The sequence below is a fragment of the Lepidochelys kempii genome, chromosome 5 (assembly GCF_965140265.1).
Source record: "Lepidochelys kempii isolate rLepKem1 chromosome 5, rLepKem1.hap2, whole genome shotgun sequence".
Classification (NCBI taxonomy): domain Eukaryota; kingdom Metazoa; phylum Chordata; order Testudines; family Cheloniidae; genus Lepidochelys; species Lepidochelys kempii.
The window spans coordinates 1,356,854-1,380,122 of NC_133260.1; the positions used below are offsets into that span (position 1 = coordinate 1,356,854).

The window sequence follows — 23,269 nt, forward strand, 5'->3', positions numbered from 1 at the left end:
AGTTACAATACCAGATGTTACTGTGCTGAGCGTGGACAAAATCACTACTGCACATATTCCAGAACAAATAAAGTGCACTGTAAACGTTTCCGGTATACCCTCAGGCAAACCACACTCTATTCAGCTAATGTTGGACACTGGCTCAGCAGTATCTATGCTACCTGATTCCATCTTTCTGCCTTACTTTAAAGACGTGCCTCTTACTGAACCCAGACTTCACTTGGTGTGCTATTTGAAAAACCATATTCCAGTACATGGCTGCCTGCCAGCAATAGTTACTTTTGGTGATTGCTGTGTAACTGCAGAGTTCTACATTGTCCACAAAGGCACTCCTATCCTTGGCAGAGATTTATTGGCTGCTTTAAATCTCAGGGTAGTTAATGGACGAATTGATCTTCCTCAGCAAAGCGCTCCTGCGGTACACACACCAGTTTCAGCTGGGACCCAACACCAAGTTGAGGAGAAATGCGGCTGTGCTTATGGGTTTCTGCATAAAGGTAAAATGCGGAATAATGTGATGCCTGTGCAACAGAAGTTACAGTGCTTACCATTTTCAGGCAGGGAAGCTGTTTCAGAGGAACTGAGAAAACTTGTTCAAAAGGACATTATTGAAGAGATCGACTCCTCGGAATGGGTTTCACCTGTCGTAGTGACGCAGAAGAAGGGTGGAGGCATTCGCCTTTGTGTGGACTTAAGGGAGCCAAATAAAGCTATTGTGATTGACAGCCATCCTCTTCCTCACATAGAAGAAGCATTTGCAGAACTCCGTGGAGCAAAGATGTTTTCTACTCTTGATTTGCAGAGTGCATACCACCAGGTTACGTTGCATGAAGATAGCAGAGACCTCACAGCATTTATTACACATAAGGGACTATTTCGTTTTAAACGTGTTCCATATGGTCTCGCATCTGCCCCAAGTGCCTTCCAAAAAATGATGTCATTGATTCTGAAGAATCAACATGGAGTTCAGTGCTATCTGGATGATATTATCATGTTTGGAAATACTTCTGAGGAGCATGACAATAACCTGCAGTCTGTACTAAACTGCCTCAGCAAAGCAGGCCTCAAACGCAATAGGTCCAAATGCAAATTTAGACAAACTGAACTCTCCTTTCTGGGGCATACAATTTCACAGGCTGGACTAAAACCTGATCCAGATCATATCCTGGCAATTTCAAATGCTCCTTCTCCAACAGATTTGCAAACCTTACATTCATTCTTGGGTCTTACCTCCTGGTATGCAAAACTCATTTCCAGTTATGCTTCTGTCATTGAACTGTTACGGGAATTACTACGGAGAAGTTCAACCTTAGTGTGGACAAGAAGACGCACAAGCTAGTTTCGAAACGGTGAAAGACTTGATTGTTCATAGTCCAGTACTTGCACTGTTCAGTCCTGCATTGCCCTCAGTTGTAACTACTGATGCTTCTGATTATGGCCTTGGGGCTGTTGTCACACAACTGCGTGAGGACAACACAGAGAGGACGCTTGCGTTTGGTTCAAGGAGACTAAGTAATGCTGAGAGGAAATATTCTACAGTCCAAAAAGAAGCACTTGCTTGTGTCTGGGCTATGGAAAGATGGAGAACTTACCCGTGGGGCCGCAGGTTCAAGTTGCGCACAGACCACAGCCCTTTGACGACGTTGCTCACCACGAAAGGACTGGGAAGAGCAGGATATAGTATTGCTCGAGGGTCTGCAGGACTACTCTCTTTCAGTTATGAACTGGAATATAAGCCTGGAAACCAAAACGTGGTCGCCGATTGCCTTTCTCGCCTGCCTTTGCCTTCACCAGATGGTCCACCGGAGGATGAGGATGTCGTGGTTGCGCTTATTACAAGTGCTCTCACTGCAGTTACAAGAGAACGATTTCAAGCTACTTGTTCAGCGTGTCCAATTCAACAAAAACTACAGGAATTTCTGACAAAGAGATGGCCCAGTCACCCTAAAAACCTTGACCCGGTTTTGCTGCCTTATTTTAGAGTTCAGGATGAACTTTGTTTGATGGCTGTGTGCTACCAGGTACACACCGGCTCCTTGTGCCAGAAGAATTACAGTCAAAACTCATACACCTGGCACACGATACTCATCCAGGAATTGTCCAAACCAAACAACGACTACGGGATCTGTATTGGTGGCCAGGGATGGACTCTCAAACTGAAGCAGTCATAAAATCCTGTGTCACTTGCCAAATGCATGATAAGAGAGCAGTGACATGTACCCCTCCATTACAGCCTGTTCCTCTTCCTGAATCTGCATGGGAAAAAGTGGCAATTGACATTGTAGGACCCTTTGATACTGCTCCAATTGACTGCCATTATGCCATCATCTTAATAGACTATTTCAGTAAATGGCCTGAGGTAGCGTTTACATCGCAAATCTCTTCTGCTACAGTAATTAAGTTCCTCTCTTCAGTTTTTAGCAGGGAAGGTAACCCCAAAGAACTGGTTTCAGATAATGGTCGTCAATTTACTTCCCTGGAGTTTGAAACTTTTCTAGCACAGAGGAACATTTTATACAGAAGGTCATCCCTATAGTACCCTCAAGCCAGTAGGGAAATTGAATGATTTAACAGAAGTTTGAAAGAGAGTTTGCAAATGGCTAAACTGGAAGGGCGATTGTGGATACCCTTCACAACTGATTTCTTGCAAGCATACCGGGCTACACGACATGCCACCACGCAAAGATCGCCTGCAGAGTTACTGCATGGGAAACAGATGAATACTAAACTGAACATTGTTGGATTGTTAAAGGCACGACCTGATGCCCCAACCGAGGATGATGTCAGAAAAACAGTTGAACAGAACCAAGCAAAGTCTAAGGCTTTCACAGACAAGCGGCGGGGTGCTAAGCAACCAAAGTTTGAGTGTGGTTCCTTCGTGAGAATACGAAAACCTGGAGCTTTACGCAAAGGGGACCATAAATTCACAGCTCCTCTTAAAATCATAGAAAAGAAGGGACCTTACACCTATCGACTTTCTGATGGGCGAGTATGGAATGCTTCTTATCTTGCACCTGCCTATGCACCAAGAGGAGATTATGCCAACGCCCAGTCTGCATGGGATGACTTCACCGTGGTACCAACACAACAAGACATTGACCTGGAACCGGGGCTTGAGAGACGGCCTGTCAGACCCAGATGACCACCTGTCTGGACTAGAGACTAGGTTATGTAGTATCTACAGTGTTTTCAGTGTCATATTTCTGCCAACAGTATAGTGTCTTGTTTCATATTTGTTCCTGTGGTTAGAACAATAATGTTTATTTTAATTGGGAGAGTTTCTTAAGAGAGGCGTGAATGTGGTGTTTAGATGTTGCTTGTAATTATTAGAATTGGGAGCTCTGGCTGTTGGGAGTCTGAAAGGACAGGAATCAGGAAGGAGCGGGGAGGAGTTGAGAGGCTGGGAGAAAACTACCGAGGGTGCAGCAGCAGCTTGGTAAAGAGGTTTCCACTTCAAAAATAAAGTCCTGTTGAAGCTTGTTAGTACCTTGCCTGGTTGATACAACAGCATTACGGGGCTGTTCTCCACGGTCGGGAGGGTCCCTGTCCCCCTAGGGCCCTGCTGGGGTGGATGAGTGAGCCCAGTTCTTGAGTCGCCCTCCCGGCCCCACCCTGCCTTGCTGGCACGTGCCCGTCGGCCTATGCGTCCGGCCAGGCTCACGCTGTCTGTCCCCTGCAGACTGGCAGGTTTCCCAGCATCTGCAGCAGGCGTCCCGAGCGCACGAGGCCGAGAGCAGCCGCCTCTCCCAGCAAGTCAGCACCAAGGGGGCGACCCTGGCGCAGACGGCGAGGGAGCTGGAGCAGACGGCGAGGGAGCTGGAGCAGACGGCGAGGGAGCTGGAGCAGGCCAGGCGGGAGCTGGAGCTGATGCGGCAGGAGGAGAACAGCACCCAGGAGCAGCTGCGAGAGCGGGAGGCCGCGTTAGAGGGAACGAAGGAGGAGCTGGCGAGGGTACAGGAGGAGAAGAGAGAAATTAAAGAGAAGCTGAACCAAACGGAGAGCGCCCTGTCCAGCATCCGCCCCTGCGAGCAAACAGGTACTGGGTTCCCGGGGTGGGGGTCACTGGGGCACCCCACCCCCCAGCAGGGACAGCTGAGCTCTGGGGCGGGGGAGCACCCAGGGCCAGGGCCGTGCTGCAGCAAGTGGCTCTGGTCATTCAGGAGGGGCAGCTCTTCCCCCAGGCAGTGCTGGCCCCCAGGTCTGCATGGTGCAGGGGAGTGTGTGTGTATTGATGGCGAGGGCGGGGTGGGGGCGGCAATCAGTGCTGGAGACGAGACAGAAAACCCCGGGTGGTGGGCACTGGCTGGTTCCATGGAATAAGAGTTGGGACGTGAACCCGTTGTCCTGGCCCAGTTCCAACCAGCTCCCCTAAATCCCCCTGCTGTTTCAGCTGTTAAACACGCTGCATCCCACCCCAGAGGTGGCTGCGTCTCAGGGGTGCACGAAGCAATGCCTGCCACATGTAGCCTGTCTAACGGTTTATCTGTAGACACAAGCTAGGATCTTTGGAGAAAGGGTGCTGGCCAAATACAAACTATGAACATGCTAATTAGTCAGCCGAGCTCCCATGATTCAGTCTGGCTAAGAGATAACACCTGGACTAACTGAATTCGGGCTGCTTCTCCACCACTGAGCTCTGCTTGCACCCCCCTGCTCTCCCTGCCCCCACCCCCCCGATCTGCTGGCGCTCCTCAGACCCGACCTGCAGCCCCACAATCCAGGTCCAGGCCTCTCTCCCATGTGTTCAGAAGTGGGCGACGCGCACAAACAGCCCATGGGGCCCAGCACACAACGGCCCGTTCGCCTTTGGGACTTCTTGTAGCAAATGCCCACACACGGGGCAGGTTGAGTCATATTTTGTGCCCATGACGCGCTTGGTGCTTCAACCACCCCAGGCAAAGAAACTATCCCAGGCAATAAAAAATGAGATCAGCTTCCCTGAGGCTGCCCCTGCCAGTCCTGGCCCGGGCTCCCAGGCAGGCGAGCTGGGCGACTCTCCAGCCGGGGCTCTGGTGCGGTGGAGACACCCAGGGCCCTGCACCCTCGCCAAGGGCAGAATCCCAGCCCTGAGGACGACGCACCATCGCAGACAGCCTGGGGCCTCGCCAACGGGCAGAGCGGGGCACGGGGAGGAGGCGGCTGCCAGGTGACACGGGCAGCGCGTCGCCGTCTGCTCACACGGAACAAGGAGCTCTGTCAGAACGAGGGAAACAGCCCGATCCCTAGAAGGGCTCAGTCTGTCCGCGCATCACTGCCCAGCCCTCCGGCCAGAGCTGTAACGGAGCAGTGTCCACGTCCTCACGGTGGCTGAATCCCCGGGGGTGGGGGAGAGCAAAAGGACAGGGAGATGCCGCTCGTTTACCCCACCAGGGAAATGTTGAACCCCATGAACAGTTACACTTGTATCTGAGCCCTGGACTCAGCTCCCAGCCTGCCCCAAACCCTCGAGAACCCTCCCCCCCCGCCCTCCACCTGCTCGGAGCAGCTCCTGGGGCAGCCTGGAGTCTGGGGGAGTGTGAGCCCCTGGGGAGGGACCAGGCCTTCTTTGTACGGCCCAGGGCATGAGCCTGTTAGCTGAACTCAGGGCCAGGAGCGCCTCTGAGCCTCTCACTCCCTCTTCCCTCCAGGCTGCTGCCCGGCAGACTGGGTGTTGTACAGAGGAAAGTGCTTGTTCGTCTCGAAGGAGGAGAAGACTTGGGAAGAAAGCAAGAAAGACTGCAAAGGGAACTCTGCTCGGCTTCTTATCACCAAATCCTGGGACTCGAGGGCAATGCCGGTACGGTACATGCACGGCCGGAGCGAGCGCGGCCGGAACACTGCGTAAAGAGGGGGTGTCTCCAGGCTGGGCGGGGGGGGCGTTGGCAAATAGGCAGGGGCTCAGAGAAGAGCAATGGCAATGATCCAGGGGCTGGAGGAGCGTTACCAGCTCACCTTCTCCACTGAGCAGCGCACCCGCACTGTCCTGGATTGTTCTTTTGTGTCTGACAGATTTGAAGAACCCCCCTTCCTGTTGTCTCTAACATTCCTTGCCAGCTGTAACTCGTTCCTTGCCTTGGCTTTCCTGATTTTGTCCCTACATGCTTGCACTATTGCCACGTCCACTCTCTTGGAGCCGTGCCCCGCCCTCCGTTCCCTGGATTTGTCCCTATGGGTTTGTAGAGAGCTAGAAAGCTCCTCGTGTAGCCACATTGGCCTCCTGCCGCTCCTCTTCTCTCTCCTCTGCCTCCGAATAGCCTGAGTGTTACAGCTCTTAGGAACTGCCAGCCCCCTTCGACTCCTTCTCTCCCCTCCACAGGACCCTGCCTGCGATTTGGCTGACTCCGCTGAAATCCGCCTTTCTGAAGTCCAGTGTCCTTGTTTTGCTGTTCTCGTGTCCTCCTTTCCTTAGGGTCTTGAATTCCATCAGATCATGGTCACTTCCTCCCAAGCTCCCGCCCACCTTCACGGTCGCAACTGGTTCATCCCTGTTGGTCAACACCAGATCCAACATGGATGACCCCCTCGTTGTTTGCTCAACTCCTCCTGAATCAGAAAACTGTCCCCTACACGTGCTAAGAACTTGCATGTTATGGCTTGTTGTAACAGTCTTACAACAGATGCCAGGGAAGTTAAAATCCCCCATTAATACGAGCTCATGCGTGTTAGCTAATCCTGTTACCTGCTTGTGGAATGACTTGTCCACTTCCTCGTCCTGATCTGGTGTCTATAACAGACAACGCCCATCCATAAGATCTCTGCTGTTCTTTTCCCTTGTTATCCTCACCCAGAGACTCTCCATAGTTCTGCCACGTACTTCGCCTCGCGGCAAGTGTGCACGTTCCTGACCTACAGCAAACACCTCCTCCTTTGTCCCCATATCTGTCCTTCTGGAACAAGCTCTATCCCTCAGTGCTGGTACTCGAGTCATGGGAGCTGTCCCACTAAGTCCCCTTAATGCCAATTGAGTCATAATTTTCTTCATAGGCCATGACTTCTAGTCAGGGCCGGATTAACTCTCCTGTGGGCCCGGGGCTATTAGATATTGTGGGGTCCCTGTAAACAAGTCTTCTTTCTGGAAGGGAGTTTGGTGCAGGAGGGGCTGGGGCAGGGGGTTGGGGTGCAGAAGGGGGTGCGGGGTCTGGGAGGGAGTTGGGGTGTAGGAGGGGGATTCTGATCTGGGGCAGGGGGTTGGGGTGCGGGGTCTGGGAGGGAGTTGAGGTCCAGGAGGGGGATTCTGATCTGGGGCAGGGGTTGGGGTGCGGGAGGGGGTGCGGGGTCTGGGAGGGAGTTGGGGTCCAGGAGGGGGATTCTGATCTGGGGCAGGGGGTTGGGGTGCAGGAGGGTGTGCGGGGTCTGGGAGGGAGTTGGGGTGCAGGAGGGGGATTCTGATCTGGGGCAGGGGGTTGGGGTGCATGGTCTGGGAGGGAGTTGAGGTGCAGCAGGGGGATTCTCATCTGGGGCAGGGGTTGGGGTGCAGGAGGGTGTGCGGGGTCTGGGAGGGAGTTGGGGTGCAGGAGGGGGATTCTGATCTGAGGCAGGGGGTTGGGGTGCGGGCTCTGGGAGGGAGTTGGGGTCCAGGAGGGGATTCTGATCTGGGGTAGGGGGTTGGGGTGCGGAAGGGGGTGCGGGGTCTGGGAGGGAGTTGAGATGCAGCAGGGGGATTCTGATCTGGGGCAGGGGGTTGGGGTGCGGGCTCTGGGAGGGAGTTGGGGTGCAGGAGGGGGATTCTGATCTGGGGCAGGGGGTTGGGGTGCGGGGTCTGGGAGGGAGTTGAGGTGCAGCAGGGGGATTCTGATCTGGGGCAGGGGGTTGGGGTGCAGGAGGGTTGCGGGGTCTGGGAGGGAGTTGGGGTGCAGCAGGGGGATTCTGATCTGGGGCAGGGGGTTGGGGTGCGGGGTCTGGGAGGGAGTTGGGGTGCAGGAGGGGGATTCTGATCTGGGGCAGGGGGTTGGGGTGCGGGCTCTGGGAGGGAGTTGGGGTGCAGGAGGGGGATTCTGATCTGGGGCAGGGGGTTGGGGTGCGGGGTCTGGGAGGGAGTTGAGGTGCAGCAGGGGGATTCTGATCTGGGGCAGGGGGTTGGGGTGCAGGAGGGGGTGCGGGGTCTGGGAGGGAGTTGGGGTGCAGGAGGGGGATTCTGATCTGGGGCAGGGGGTTGGGGTGCGGGGTCTGGGAGGGAGTTGGGGTGCAGGGGTGGATTCTGATCTGGGGCAGGGGGTTGGGGTGCGGGAGGGGGTGTGAGGTGCAGGCTCCAGCCGGGAGGCACTTACTACAGGCGGCTCCCGCCCGGCGGCACAGCTGGGCTCAGGCTGCCTGCTGTGGCCCCACGGCGCTCCCGGAAGTGGCCGGCTGCTAGCACGTCTCCGCGGCCCCTGCGGGGAAGGGGACAGTGTGTCTCCGTGCGCTGCCCGCGTCCGCAAGCGCCGTCCCCGTGGCTCCCACTGGCCAGTTCCCAGCCTCCGCTCTAGCCAGGGAGCGCTGGGCTGGTCCGGGCCTGCAGGTCTGTTGTATTGATTTAGAGGGAGTGTACCAGCCCAAAGAGTCAAAGGTGTTAACACGACCCTGTCACTGTCCAGCATTGAACAGTTTTAAACAACGTTCAGGGTTTGGTCTACAGAGACCTCGGCCTGCTGAGTGCCCCGGCAAACACCCCATTCAACAGCCTCTTAACCTTTCATTAAAGATACAGAAAAGGGGGAAAAACAGTTAAAGCCTTTGGAATTAAAGTATTATGTAAGGCTTGCATTTGAACAACATCCCTTGTTCCCTTTCCTTTCAGCTGGAGAGAGTTTTTAAAAAGAACCTGTCTCCCTTTTGACAGTCTCTTAGATGAGCAGCTGTCAACCTTTCCAGACTTCTGCGCCCCTTTCAGGAGTCTGATTTATCTTGCGTACCCCCAAGTTGCACCTCACTTAAAAACTACTTAAATACAAAATCAGACATAAAAATACAGACATGGCACAGCTCACTAGTCCTGACAAATTTCGACTTTCTCATTTTTACCATATAATTATAAAATAAATCCACTGGAATATAAATATTGTACTGACATTTTGGTGTATCGCATACAGTGCAGTACAAACAAGTCAGTGTCTGTCTGAAATATTAGTTTGTCCTCACTTCGCTGGTGCTTTTTCTGTTGCCTGTTGTAAAACTAGGCAAATATCTAGCTGAATTGATGCACCCCCTGGAAGACCTCTGTGTACCCCAGGGGTACATGTTTCCCTGCCTGACAACCACTGTCTCAGATGGTATCAAAGATGGTGATAACTGTCCTTCTGGGGAGAGGAGAAGACGTTAGCTGAGATGGGCTAGCGCTGCTGTTAAAGTCCAGTCCTGTTTCCTAAAAGACAAAACGAGACAAACACCCAAAGGGGGAGAGAAGAGAACAGCAAAGAGAGAAAATGCAGCTTCTCTCTCTGGTGCTGACTCTCACGTGCAGCCTCACTGCTGGAGAGACTCAGGCCCAGCACAAGGTCTGATCGGCCACTCTGAGACCTGACAAACTCGTACCACCATTGGGCTGGTTAGGGCATTGCATTCCTCTGCCTCCCTGGTCACAGGCTCACAGCCTTGCTGCAAAATGTACAGTCTTGGCTGGCTACCCAGACTCTTATTAGACAGAAGTCAAAAGGAGAAGGACAGGGGAGGGAAGAAATAAGGTGGGGAAGGAAAGGGACGCCCAAGGGAGATGGAGAGATGAAGTCTCACATCCCAAATGGTGTTCAGGACTCAGCCAGAGCTGGTGTCATCTGGGTCCCTCTCTCTGGTCCAGTCTGGTCAGGACAGGACATCTCTCAGGGTCCAAATGATGGTCCCAGAAGATGGGTGAAGGGCAGCCAGGATGGTGAAGCTGGCTTCAGCAGGCAATTTGTCTCCCAAAGTCTCTTTCTTTAAGGATGCCGAAGGGAGTAGTGGGTAGAACAGCCCCTGCCCTCCTTGTTTTGTCTACCAATTAGACCTAATTTCTGACACACCAATTTTGGCTCCTTGACTTTTGTCCCACACGTCTCTTGTTTATCAGGCAAGGCCTTAACGCAGTCCTTGAGTTACACCAGGGGGCCTTTTTATTTGGACTAATTCAGTCTGTCTCCTTTTTCCACCTTTTCCCATCACGTTTCTTGTCCTAGGGGTATTGTGACATCTTAGGAACCGTTGCCCACTTTTCACAGCTGAGCTCACACTTCGGGGAAACTCGTAGGCCCAGTTAGCACAGCCGATCGCAGCAGGGAAAGTACCCAGGGCCTCTCATTTCTGGGAGCTGGGGTGAGTGGGCTCCAGTACGATGGATAACTAATAGCAGGGTGCGCTGGGAGGATGCTGTTCGCTGCCCCACACCTGGCTAGCTGGGTAACCCCACTTCTGGAGCAATGTGATCATGCTCATGGAAACATCCTTTTCTCCACCAGCTAATCCCTTCCCTGCAGTTCTCTGCTTCTTCACCGCAGTCACTTGAATGCAGGGGTGTCATTATGTGACTCTTTTCTTCCTAGAATTTTCTGAAAAATACTAATGTCCAGTACTGGATTGGACTAGTCCGGAATCAGGAATCACAGTGGCAGTGGAAGTGGGTTGATAACTCACGCTTCGAAGAGTAAGTATCATATTTATTTCTTAAGCTAGATGCTCCATGTGCTAACCAGTGGCACCATCCAAAAGAAATATGCACTTTAGTAGCTGTAGCTAAAGCCACTGACTAAAGTGCGCTGGAAGGGTTAGAAGTGGCTTCCCATAATGGAACCAATGGGCCTGCAGTTCCTCATGTGGACCCTTTGCCAGGGGGGAATATTTAAAGCAACACCATGTACTTGAAAGCTGCAAAATAACGAGTTTCAAGCAGTTTCAAGTCCTCTGAGTAAATTCTTTATCGGTAGCGCCCAAGCGTAAGTCAGGTGGTTCCTGGGAGGGCAAGGGGCAAAACCACAGAGCAAATGAGTGTAAAACACAAATCCAGATGTCAGGAACGTACTGAACAGCGCTGGCAGGGAACGTGAAGAGGAGACATTTCTTAATTGTCTCTGACCCAATGCTGGGAATCTGGCTAACAAGCCAGAGGAATTGGAAATTCTCACTGATGAGAAGAAATGAGGTATTATTGTCATCACTGAGGCCTGGCGGGATGAGTCACAGGACGGGGATGTTAAACTCACTGGTTACAGCCTCTTTAGGAAGGTTTTTGGGGGGCACTCTGCATGAAAGGCAGCATCACCTGTTTTAGAGGTGTTGCTAACTCAGAAGTGCAGGATCATGCCTATGGATGAATGTGCTAACAAAGCCCAGCGGGTGCACGGGTGGGGTCTGTTACAGACACCAAATCAAACCAGAGAACAGAATGGGATACTCACTAACCTCTTGTCTGTGACGTGGGAAGAAAACCTGTGTTATGAGGGACTTCAGTCTGGGAGAGGTGTGGGAGGTCTCACGACCTGATCACATTCAGTGTGGGCACACAGAGGACAGTCCCAACCAGTAATTTATTCGTAGACCAGAAGGGACCACGATGTTCATCTAGCCTGACATCCGTCACACACAGGCCAGAGCACTGCTCCCCAAAGATGCACTAAAACGTATCTTCTAGAAATCTATCTGACCTCGATTTAAAGACTCCAATCCATGGAGACACCCCCCCCCTCCCATGGTGAGCTGTTCTAGTGGTTAATCACCCTCACAGCTAGGAAACAGCATCTTATTTCAAGGTTGAATTTGTCCAACTCCAACTTCCAGCCATTGGACCTTGTTATGGCTTTGTCTGCTAGCCTGAAAAGCCCCTTGGTGTCAGCTCTCTTTTCCATGTGTCAGAACCTAGACACTGAGACGGCGTCACCTCTCAACCTTGTCTTTGGTAAGCGGATTAGATTGGGCTCCTCAAACCTCGGATCATACATCCTGTTTTCCATCCTCTGGATCATTTTTGTGACCCTCCTCTGAACATTCTCTGGTATTTCCACATCCTTCTTGAGGTGCGGACACCAGGACTGGACACAGTATTCTAGTATCCCCTCTGTACGCAGCATGGTCAGGCTAAGATCACTTCCTTATTTCTACTGGAAAGTCCCTTTTTTATACACCCATGGAGCACGTTAGCCCTTTCTGCCACAGCCTTGCACTCACGGCTCACGTTGAGGCCACACAAAGTCCTTTTGTGAGTCGCTGCTTCCCAAGACAAAGTCTCATGTTGTAACGATTCTGCCCTTGGTGGGACACTTCTGAGAGTACCAGTTCAGGACAAATTGCTTCAAGCAGAGCAATTACAGCCCAAGGCTGGGGTTTCTCCACCTCTAAGGCACACCAAACCAGCCAGACAAGAGGACCACTGGCTAACCACAAGTTATACAAGCAATTCCCTCAGACACTCCAGTTGCCCAGTATCACTACCAGTGGTACCAAAGGACCAAGCCCCAGACCCAGGTCAATATACAAATCAGATCTTACCCACAAATCACACTGTTGCCAATCCTTTAGAATTTAAAATCTAAAGGCTTATTCATAAAAGGGAAAAGAGAGAGATGAGAGCTAGAAGTGGTTCAATGGAATCAATGACATCCAGTAATGGCAGAGTTCTTGGGTCAGGCTTGTAGCAGGGATGGAATAAACTTCCGGTTCAAATCAAGTCTCTGGAGAACATCCACAGCTGGGGTGGTCTTTCAGTCCTTTGTTGAGAGCTTCAGTTTGCAGTAAGGTTCCTCCAGAATTAAGAAGCAGGATTGAAGACAAGATGGAGGTGTTTTCAGGGCATTTTATATTCTCTGCCCATAGACGGACACAGCGGCAAGATGGAGTTTGGAGTCACATGTCCATGCATGACTCAGTTCTTTACAGGCCAACACCATTGTTTACATGTTAGTTTGAACGTTCCCAGGAAAGCTCAGATGTGGATTGGCGTCCCCCAAAGTTCATTGTCAGTTAGGTGTTTCTTGACTGGGCACTTACTGAGAATAGTCCTTTGTCAAGAAGCTGACCAAATGCTTCACTGAGGCTACTGAGGGGGGAGGGATAGCTCAGTGATTTGAGCATTGGCCTGCTAAACCCAGGGTTGTGAGTTCAATCCTTGAGGGGGCCATTTAGGGATCTGGGGCAAAAATTGGGGATTGGTCCTGCTTTGAGCAGCGGGTTGGACTAGATGACCTCCTGAGGTCCCTTCCAACCTTGATATTCCATGATTCTATGAAAACACATTAAGATACAAGTACATAGCCAATATTCATAACTTCAACTACAAAAATGACACACCCATACAGATAGCATCATCATAATCAGCAAATTATAACCTTTCCATAGACACCTCACACGACAACCTTTGTACAAAATCTGCTGCAAATATATAACAGTGGTTGCAACAATGATCTATACGGTAACAGTTCATGTCAATAACGTTACACATGTCCTGTAGAAATAACCAGTGTTCTTGGTTCCCAGATGCACTGCCATGCATTTGGCTGTATTAAATCACGTTTTGTTGGATAGTGACCATTTAACCAGACAATACAGATGACTGTGACAATCTCCTGTCTTCTTCACTACTCACCACCCCACCAAACTTTGTGTCACCTGCATATTTACCAGCCAAGATTTTATATCATGATCTAGATTGTTGATAATATTAAAGTGTTGGACCAGGAACCGATCTTTGGGAGACCCCACTAGAAATGGGCCCGCTCATTGGGAACAAAGACATTTTGCAACCTCCCAGTGAGCCAGTTTTTAATCCATCTAACATGTGCCCTATTAGTTCCATTTGCAACCCTTCTGCCAAGTGGAGCCAGCAGCAACCAGGGCCGGGTTCAATATCTAGGCGTCCCTTTTCAACAATACAACACAGAACTGGCTCGAGCCCCCACCCAGTGACCTGGGAAAATTACACCCCCACCCCTGGGCACCTCAAGCGGCAATACTTCCCCTCTCGCAAGCACAGAGTCTGAGTGTAGGAAAGAAACTTTTAATGAAAGGAAAAAGTCACCTGACATTAATTAGGGAAAATGCCACAAGCAGGATTCATAAACCTAAACTGTGAGCAGGACGCCCAGCCCAGAGTGCGTGGGGCAGAGCTTCCGCCTCGTGTTCTTGAGATCTACAACGAACAGTTCCCTTTCTATGCCCCCCTCTGCTCCCTCACCACACCCCATTCACAGGGGTTGTCCTGGGTCAGTGAGGACCCAGGGTTCAGAGGCGCAGCTGTGTGAGTTCCCCTCCCACCCGGGGGAGAAGGCACCTGGCTTGCTCCGGCCTCTGAGCACTTGCTCTGTCTGGCTGCCCTGCCAGCCGCGGTTCCTCTGGCCAACCCGCTTGCTGCTCTGCCAGCCACTCGCTGCTCCGCTGCACCCTGTCATCTTCCACTGCCTCCTTCCTCTCTGCTGTGACCTCGGCAGGTCCGTCCCTTGAGGCTCCCCCAGCTCTCAGGGACTGTCAGCTCTTGGGGAGGGGGAACTGCCTTGCTGAAGCATGCTGGGCAGAAACGCTGCCCCCCACAAGTGATGTCAGTGCTAGTGAGCACGTAACGAAAGACGCTGCACTCAGCTGTATCTGTGAACAGTGGGGAGGGGCAGGTCAAACTGTACCTGGGACCCTTAAGTATCATTCACACCTCCTAGCAGGGACACCTGTCCCCACCCCTCTTACTTTCACAGGGGAGGACTCTGGCATTCAAGCCCCTGGCTTAGCAAGCTCCTTTCAGTTGAGGGTGACCCCCTCAATCAGGACAGGCTCAGCATGGTTCGGCTGCCCTTTAGTCATACAATAAAGGTAACATGGATAACACCATTTCACTCCCCCTGAGTAGTATACGCCTCGATAGTATTCATCACCATGCATTTTTTGACAGGTTTCCATGCCCCCTTTAGGGCTCATGTCCCACCCTACATTCCTGTTTCCGTTGGTGTAGAAGTTTGGCGCTGTCAGCCATTTTGAATTTTTTTAAATTATTTTTTATGTTTGAATAGGGGGAATGTTGCATGCTTGTGCTTTGATACTTTTGGTTGATTGTTTAGAGAAAACGGTTGAAAGAATAGAGTGAGAGAGCTTAAAGATTAAAAAAAGAAAGCTTTGGTACGGTTAAGAGGAAAAAAGGAAAGAATGGTTATTAAAGAAAATAGACTTTTGGTTAGGGTTAGTAAGGAGAGATGATTTTAAATGCCTAATTTGGCATGTTATTAAAGAATAAAAATTTTTGAGATAAATTTAAAAGGTGTATTAAATATAAGGGTAGTTTAAGAGCCTTTACAAAGAGTTAAATAAAAGAGAAAAATATAAAGAGGGGTTAAAAAAGAACACACAAGCCAAAAAAGGGCATTTACTAAAGCAAAGAGTATTTAGTAAGCACATGGTAAAAAAGTAAAGAGAGGTTAATAGAAAAGCATTTAAAATATTAAATACAAGGTGTGACAAAGTTCCTCCTCTGCCTTGGTGGGTCCTCGCTTTTTGGCAGATTTGGTCGCCTCAGATGTTCACAGCAGCCCTCAGTTTGGCCGCTTCTGCTAGAGGCTCAAACCTGCCGTTCACTCAGCTAACCTCATCGCTGGTCAGCATGGGGGAAATGGAGACCAGTCTCCACAGTCTCTGCTGATCCACCTAGCGGGTCAGGGACAGGCCAGATCCTTTTCCAAATGAGACCTTCCCTTCTAGTGTTGCTCACAGACCAGGTCAACTCCTCCTGTGTCCGATGAGGAGTTGGAGGGATGGGGGGAACCCGGGCCCGCCCTCTACACCGGGTTCCAGCCCAGGGCCCTGTGGATAGCAGCTGTCTACAATGTCTCCTGGATTAGCTGCGTGACAGCTACAATTCCCCAGGCTACTTCCCCATGGCCTCCCCCCAGCACCTTCTGTATCCTCACAGCAGGATCTTCCTCCTGAAGCCTGATCACACTTGTACTCCTCAGTCCGCCAGCAGCATGCCTTCTCACTCCCTGCTCCTTGCACCCCTCCACTAACTGATGGGAGGTCCTTTTAAACCAGGTGTCCTGATTAATCTACCTGCCATAATTAATCTAGCGGGTTCCTGATTGCTCTAGTGCAGCCCCTGCTCTGGTCACTCAGGGAACAGAAAACTATTCATCCAGTGGCCAGTGTATTTCCCTTCTACCAGACTCCTGTATCCCTGGTGGTCTAGTGGTTAGCAGCGTGAGGGAAACCCTGGCGCACGTCTATCTGGAGTGCGCCAGGTTGCAGCCCCTATTCCGGCTCCTCACCAATCTTTTGTTATGGTTTTGGTTGCACTTTTCTCCTCACCTCCTTATCTACGCACTCCCTGTCCGTGGCCCCACTAAGTCGTGGGACCTCCTGGTCAACCTCCTCCTGGCCCTGGCTAAAGCGGCCATCTATAAAACCAGGGTGAGGAGGTTGGCCGATGGAGTCTCCTGCGACTGCGGGGCCTATTTCCGATCCTCTGTCCGTTCACGCCTCCGAGCGGAGTTCCTCTGGGCGGCGTCCACCGACTCCCTTGACGCCTTTGAGGAGCGGTGGGTGCTGTCTGGGGTTCTCTGCTCGGTGTCCCCGTCCGGTTCCCTTCGTTTGACCCTTTGACCGCACTCCCGTCCCTGTTTTTCATGAGTTGTCCCCCGTAATTAGTTGGCTTTCCAGGTCCTGTGGATCCCCCCCTTAGGCTGGGGGGGGATCCTTTCATAGTGGACGAGCTTCGCCCGCCCACGTCCTGGATCCCAACAGGACCAGACTCCTGTACCCCACTGGTCTGGTAGGTTAAGAAAAGAGCATTTAAAAACATTAAATAAAAGAGAAACATATAACGATAGGTTAAAACAGAGAACAGGGCAAGAAAAGGAAAAGAAAGCCCCCTTTGCAAAGGGTAAAGATAGACAGCACATGATTGAGTCAGAAAGAGATATCTGGGTTGTTCTGCGGAAAGAGGGAGCTCCCAAGGCTCACAACCCCTCAGGCTAGTTATCGCCACCTTTGGATCGGACCAATCAGATGCTGCTTTACAGCTGCGTCATAGATTACATTTTCCTGAACCAATCCTGTAGTCCCAAGGTTTTTAAACATGAGCCATCTCCCTCCCCTCCCCTCAGTACCCCCCTTTAACTGCCTTACTCTTATCTAAAAAATCAGAGCCCAAGCATCTCTCCCGCCAGGCAGCACTTTTACACAGGTGCTTTAATAAAGCTTAAAACCATAAACCCTTCGTAACAAACAGGTTTTAAAGTTCCCCCCCTATGTTTTAGACTAACATTGGTCATTTTTTAGTGAGGAGAATTTGAAGCTGCAGCAAAGCCCATTAGCAAAAACAGTGTCTGTGAGTCAGTGGATCAGAGAGAAGAAGGCTGCTTCTTCCCCCACTTTTTAACAAAAGCAAGTGAAAGTTATATGAAGTTTTGTAAAGGAATAAACACTTTAAAAGACAAGCCTATGTGAAGACACATCCCTTTATTTAACATTTTTACATGTGTGTTTCAATAAAAAAAGAGAGAGAGAGAGAAAGAGAGAGCATGGAGAAATGCCCCAGAGTGAAAAGCACAGAACCGTGTTAACAGCTAATTTATATTCCCCTTATTCTGTAATCCAGTGGATCAGAGAGAAGTTGATTTTCCTCCCCACTTTTCAACAAATCCGTGTGAAAATTCTATTAAGCTTTCCTTTTTTTAGGACTTTGAGATTTAAGAATGAATTTTTCTGTTGCATTATTAGACTCATAGAATCATAGAATATCAGGATTGGAAGGGACCTCAGGAGGTCATCTAGTCCAACCCCCTGCCCAAAGCAGGACCAATCCCGAATTTTTGCCCAAATCCCTAAATGGCCCCCGAATATCTTTGTTTTTAGATGTTTGCAACCCTTGTGCTGAGACACAGGGACAAGCTCCTGTGTTTGTTTTGGGTCCATAGATTTTATTAAATTAATACAGCGCAGGCTGGAGCTGTGGCTTTCCCTAATCAGGGGTGGCCAGCCTGAGCCTGAGAAGGAGCCAGAATTTACCAACGTTCATTGCCAAAGAGCCACAGTAACACGTCAGCAGCCCCCCATCGGCTCCCCCCCACTCCGAGTGCCTCCCACCCACTGGCAGCCCTGCTGATCAGCACCTCCCCTCCCTCCCCATCAGCTGTTTCCTGGGGTGCAGGAGGCTCTGGGGGGAGGGAGGAGCGAGGGCACGGCAGGCTCAGGGGAGGGGGTAGGAAAGGGTGAGTGGGGGCAGGGCCTGTGGCAGAGCCAGGGGTTGAGCAGTGAGCCCCCCCGGCACACTGGAAAGTTGGTGCCCGTAGCTCCAGCCCCGGAGTCGGTGCCTAGACAAGGAGCCGCACATTAACCTCTGACGAGCCGCATGTGGCTCCGGAGCCCCAGGTTGGCCACCGCTGCTCTCCATTGTAAAAACAGATCAGACTAGCAGATAAGACGAGCAGTGATCCATGCACTGTACTCTGCCTTAGCCATGCCCGAGGGGTCAGTCACCCCTTCGCTTTGCTTCTTTTTTTACACAGACTTCTTTCCTAACTTTTTAAACCATTCGTTCCCAAACTTTTTGGCATCACGCCCCCTTTTTAATTTTCGAGAAACCCTCATGCCCCCACCTCTCCTTCACCATCATCCAACCCCCCTTTTAACAAATTCAATTAGTGATTTAAAATTAAAAATAAACACAAAAACTTGATATAAAATTTTGTATTTAAATTTAAAAATAAGCACAAATAGTTTTTCTTGGCACAAAAGTTTAACAAAAATGTAATTTAAAACAAGAAATAACATAAACAAAACAAATTCAATGTGAAGGATGATGCTGCATTTTCTTCACGAGTTGGGAAATCCTAGGTTTGAAAGATGAAAGTGCGCAACACAAATTGTTTTCGACGTCCAGTTCATTCCTCTGTTTCGTTTTTATTATGACTAAACTTGAAAAGCTTTTTTCACAGAGGTACATTGACAAAAACGGAAGAAGTATACGTAGCACTTCTTCTCCAACTTTCAGGTAAATTGGGAAATATTTCATCCAAAATTCCTCCAGGTGTAAGTTTTCAAAAATATCTTTCGCACTTGAATCGTATTTCATTCTGAGTGCTTGTACTTGCAATACTTCTGGCAATGAATCGACATCAACGTTGAACGGATTATGTGCTAATTTATGAAAGGGGTTGCCAGAAAAGTTGTCTGGAAAATAGCGGATGAATTTGTCAGCAAGGCAGTCCAGATGAAACACACTTTTGTTCTTCGCATCCTCTTTACAAAGTTCTTGGAAACCTTCATTTTCAGTGAGTGATGAAAATGTTGGAAAAGACGAAAAGCTAGACATCTGAGCTTGCGTTTGACGTTTCCAAAGCTTGATTTTTTCCATAAACACTTTGATGGCATCGTGGTGCGCTATAATGTTTGCAGCGTTGTTTCCTTGCAGCTTCAAATTGAGATTGTTCAAACATTCAAAAATGTCCACGAGGTATGCCAGTGAAAGTTGAAACGTTTGGTCCGTAAACGCATGATATAATTCTTCTTTTTTCTGTTGCTTGAGGAAAATTTCCACTTCGTCTTTCAGTTCGAATAATCTCAAAAGCATGTTCCCTTTGGAAAGCCATCGTATCTCCATGTGAAACAAAACAATTTTATGATCCACTCCCAAGTCCGCGGAAAGAGCTGCAAAAAGTCTCGTATTTAAAGCGCTGCTCTTCACAAAATCTACAACTTTGATGGCCAAATTCAATAAGTCACGTAGGTCATCTGGAAGAGTTTTAGCAGCCAACGCTTGTATGTGTATGACGCAGTGAGTCGTGGTTACAGCTGGATTTTTTTCTTTCACCAATGTCACAAATCCAGAGCGAGAGCCAAGCATCGCTGACGCACCGTCTGTGCATACACCAACCAGTTTTTCCCATGAAAGTCCATTTTCTTCAAAAAAGTCGGAAACCGTTTTCATAACAACATCAGAGGCCTTTGATGTGGTCGTCAATTCCTTCGAAAAAAGCAGTTCTTCTTTCACAGTTCCATCATTAATGAATTAAACGTAGACGAGCAACTGTCAGCATTGTGCTACATCAGTGGTATCGTCGCACTGAATTGCGAAAAAAGAAGAAGCTTTCACTGCCTCCACAACTTGAAGTTTTAAATCTTTCGCTATGTCATCGACGCAACGTTTCACGGAATTGTCAGAAAGCGAAATTTCCAAATTTTTTTTCTTGCTTTCGGCACCAAGCACAATCTCAGCTGCTTTCAACAAGCAAGGCTTCACAAAAGTTTCTCCTATTATGTGCGCTTTCTTGGCTTTAGCGATGAGCAATGAGAGTGCATAAGATGCTTCTACCACTTTGGCCGACACTTGGTGAAAAGCTCCAGTAGTGTCCAGCTTCATGCGTTTTAAATTTTGAAGTTTAGCAGCAAAAAACTCTTTTCGTTTGTCTTTCAAAGTGCTGTGGTTCTTTGTCAAGCGTCGCTCAAGACAACTAGGTCTCAAGTCATCATTGCTGAGAACTGCATGGCATACTACGCATTGAGGATGATCGATCCTGGTTTTTTTCCATGATGGTGAAACCATACATAATGTAGTCTTCATCGTACTTCCTTTTCTTAATCGTGGCCACAATAAAAAAAAATCTATAAAAATAATTTTCCTGATTTGTGAATAATAACAGACGCAAGTTAATTTGAGTTATCGCGAATGGTAAACTACTACAATTATGTACGGATGCGTGCTGCCCTACATATACCCCACCACCAGTCTGGTAAGTAGCTGGTCTTGCACGGTGAGTGGTAGAGGTAACCACTCCCACGATAGAACAGTCTCAAACACTCTCACGAGTGAGCTAGGAAGTTTTAAAAAGTTCCATCGCTTTCTACATTGTTCTTCGGCCTCCCCACCGACCAAAATGGCACTCCTACACTTTGAAAGGCAAAATAATAAAACATATTCGCATTTCATGGTATGAAATTTGAAAACATTGCAGTTATATACTTTTATTTATAGTTGATTTTTATTATTATTGTACTTTATGTTATACCTTTATTCTTGTCTACTTATCATAGAATCATAGACTATCAGGGTTGGAAGGGACCTCAGGAGGTCATCTAGACCAACCCCCTGCTCAAAGCAGGACCAATCCCCAACTAAATCATCCCCGCCAGGGCTTTGTCAAGCTGGGCCTTAAAAACTTCTAAGGAAGGAGATTCCACCACCTCCCTAGGTAACGCATTCCAGTGTTTCACCACCCTCCTAGTGAAAAAGTTTTTCCTAATATCCAACCTAAACCTCCCCCACTGCAACTTGAGACCATTACTCCTTGTTCTGTCATCAGCTACCACTGAGAACAGTCTAGATCCATCCTCTTTGGAACCCCCTTTCAGGTAGTTGAAGGCTGCTCTCAAATCTTCCCTCACTCTTCTCTTCTGCAGACTAAACAATTCCAGTTCCCTCAGCCTCTCCTAATAAGTCATGTGTTCCAGTCCCCTAATCATTTTTGTTGCCCTCTGCTGGACGCTTTCCAATTTTTCCACATCCTTCTTGTAGTGTGGGGCCCAAAACTGGACACAGTACTCCAGATGAGGCCTCACCAATGTCGAATAGAGGGGAACGATCACGTCCCTCGATCTGCTGGCAATGCCCCTACGTATACATCCCAAAATGCCATTGGCCTTCTGAATCCATGCTGACTGTTCCTGATCACTTTCCTCTCCTCTAAGTGCTTCAGGATTGATTCCTTGAGGACCTGCTCCATGATTTTTCTGGGGACTGAGGGGAGGCTGACTGGCCTGTAGTTCCCAGGATCCTCCTCCTTCTCTTTTTTAAAGATGGGCACTACATTCGCCTTTTTCCAGTTGTCCAGGACCTCCCCTGATCGCCATGAGTTTTCAAAGATAATGCCCAATGGCTCTGCAATCACATCCGCCAACTCCTTTAGCACTCTCGGATGCAGCACATCCGGCCCCATGGACTTGTGCTCGTCCAGCTTTTCTAAATAGTCTCGAACCACTTCTTTCTCCACAGAGGGCTGGTCACCTCCTCCCCATGCTGTGCTGCCTAGTGCAGCAGTCTGGGAGCTGACCTTTTTCGTGAAGACAGAGGGAAAAAAAGCATTGAGTACATTAGCTTTTTCCACATCCTCTGTCACTAGGTTGCCTCCCTCATTCACAAAAAGAAAAGGAGTACTTGTGGCACCTTAGAGACTAACCAATTTATTTGAGCATGAGCTTTCGTGAGCTACAGCTCACTTCATCGGATGATGTAGCTCATGAAAGCTTATGCTCAAGTCAATTGGTTAGTCTCTAAGGTGCCACAAGTCCTCCTTTTCTTTTTGCGAATACAGACTAACACGGCTGTTACTCTGAAACCTCCCTCATTCAGTAAGGTGCCCACACTTTCCCTGATGACCTTGTTGCTAACATACCTGTAGAAACCCTTCTTGTTACTCTTAACATCTCTTGCTAGCCACAACTCCAGTTGTGAGTGGCCTTCCTGATTTCACTCCTTCTGAAGCGAGAGGTTCCTTCTGATTATCGATTAACCAGGTGTGGGTTTTTCCAGAGTTTGCAGCTTTGAGGCCCCAATAGATATTCCTGGGGCACATCCTGCTCTTCTAAGATGCATGTATCAGCAACTTCAACACAATTCTTATCAGGAAGGACGCGGGGTCAAGCTGCCCTTTCTGGGGCACCCAACCCCCTCCACCACCGCCATCACACACACCTTTGTTAAGCTAAGCCTGCTGACTTGGCTGCTTTTCGCAATAAGCCATAGTGGTTTCAGGCACTTTACTGGTTTGCCAAAGTCTCCCCGTACAGGGGCAGGTCTCTAGCCCGCGCTGTGCAGGGGGTCAGACTAGATTTGCACAGTGGTCCCTGCTGGCCCGGGAATCCATGAAGCTGAGTATGGAGAGGCAGAGCTGAGTCACCGCAGAGCTGGGGGCAGAAGCAGCACGACTGGACCAGGGTGGACAGGGAGACGAGCCTTGTGCCAAGCCCACCGAGAGGGGCAGAGGGGCAGGAGAGGCTGAAGGGAGCCGGCAGAAGCAGCAGCAGGCAGGGGAGGTGTGAATGCCCAGGGGGGACAGGATTCCAAGGCAGAAGCTCAGCTGTGACCACAGCAGCCAGGGCCAGGAAACCTTGACAGCCAAAGGTTAGGTGCTGAGTGACTTTAGGCTCCTCCAGGGCTCAGCGGCAGCCGAGGGGGGATTTTCTGCAGCGCAGGGTGCCGAGGCCTGGGACTTGCGTGTCTTTGTGGATCTGGGCCCAGGGCACCCACATACAGAGCAGATTTCTGGTGGCAGGCGGCTCCTCAATCTAGCTGCAGACGAGAGCAGAGCAAGCCCCAGTGGCTGGAAGACGAAGAGAGACAAAAATCAGACAGGAAATAAGGCAGAAAACCGGGCGGGGAATT

General features: G+C 49.8%; 1 protein-coding gene across 1 annotated transcript in view; it reads left to right on the forward strand.

Moving 5' to 3' along the window:
- The window catches only part of LOC140911997 (B-cell differentiation antigen CD72-like), a 40,750-nt gene that overhangs the window by 16,471 nt on the left and 1,010 nt on the right, over positions 1-23,269 (forward strand). The window contains exons 4-6 of the mRNA XM_073346151.1: positions 3,680-4,036; positions 5,628-5,776; positions 10,470-10,570. Coding sequence (XP_073202252.1) covers positions 3,680-4,036; positions 5,628-5,776; positions 10,470-10,570 — 607 coding nt within the window. The remainder of the gene's footprint in view (positions 1-3,679; positions 4,037-5,627; positions 5,777-10,469; positions 10,571-23,269) is intronic.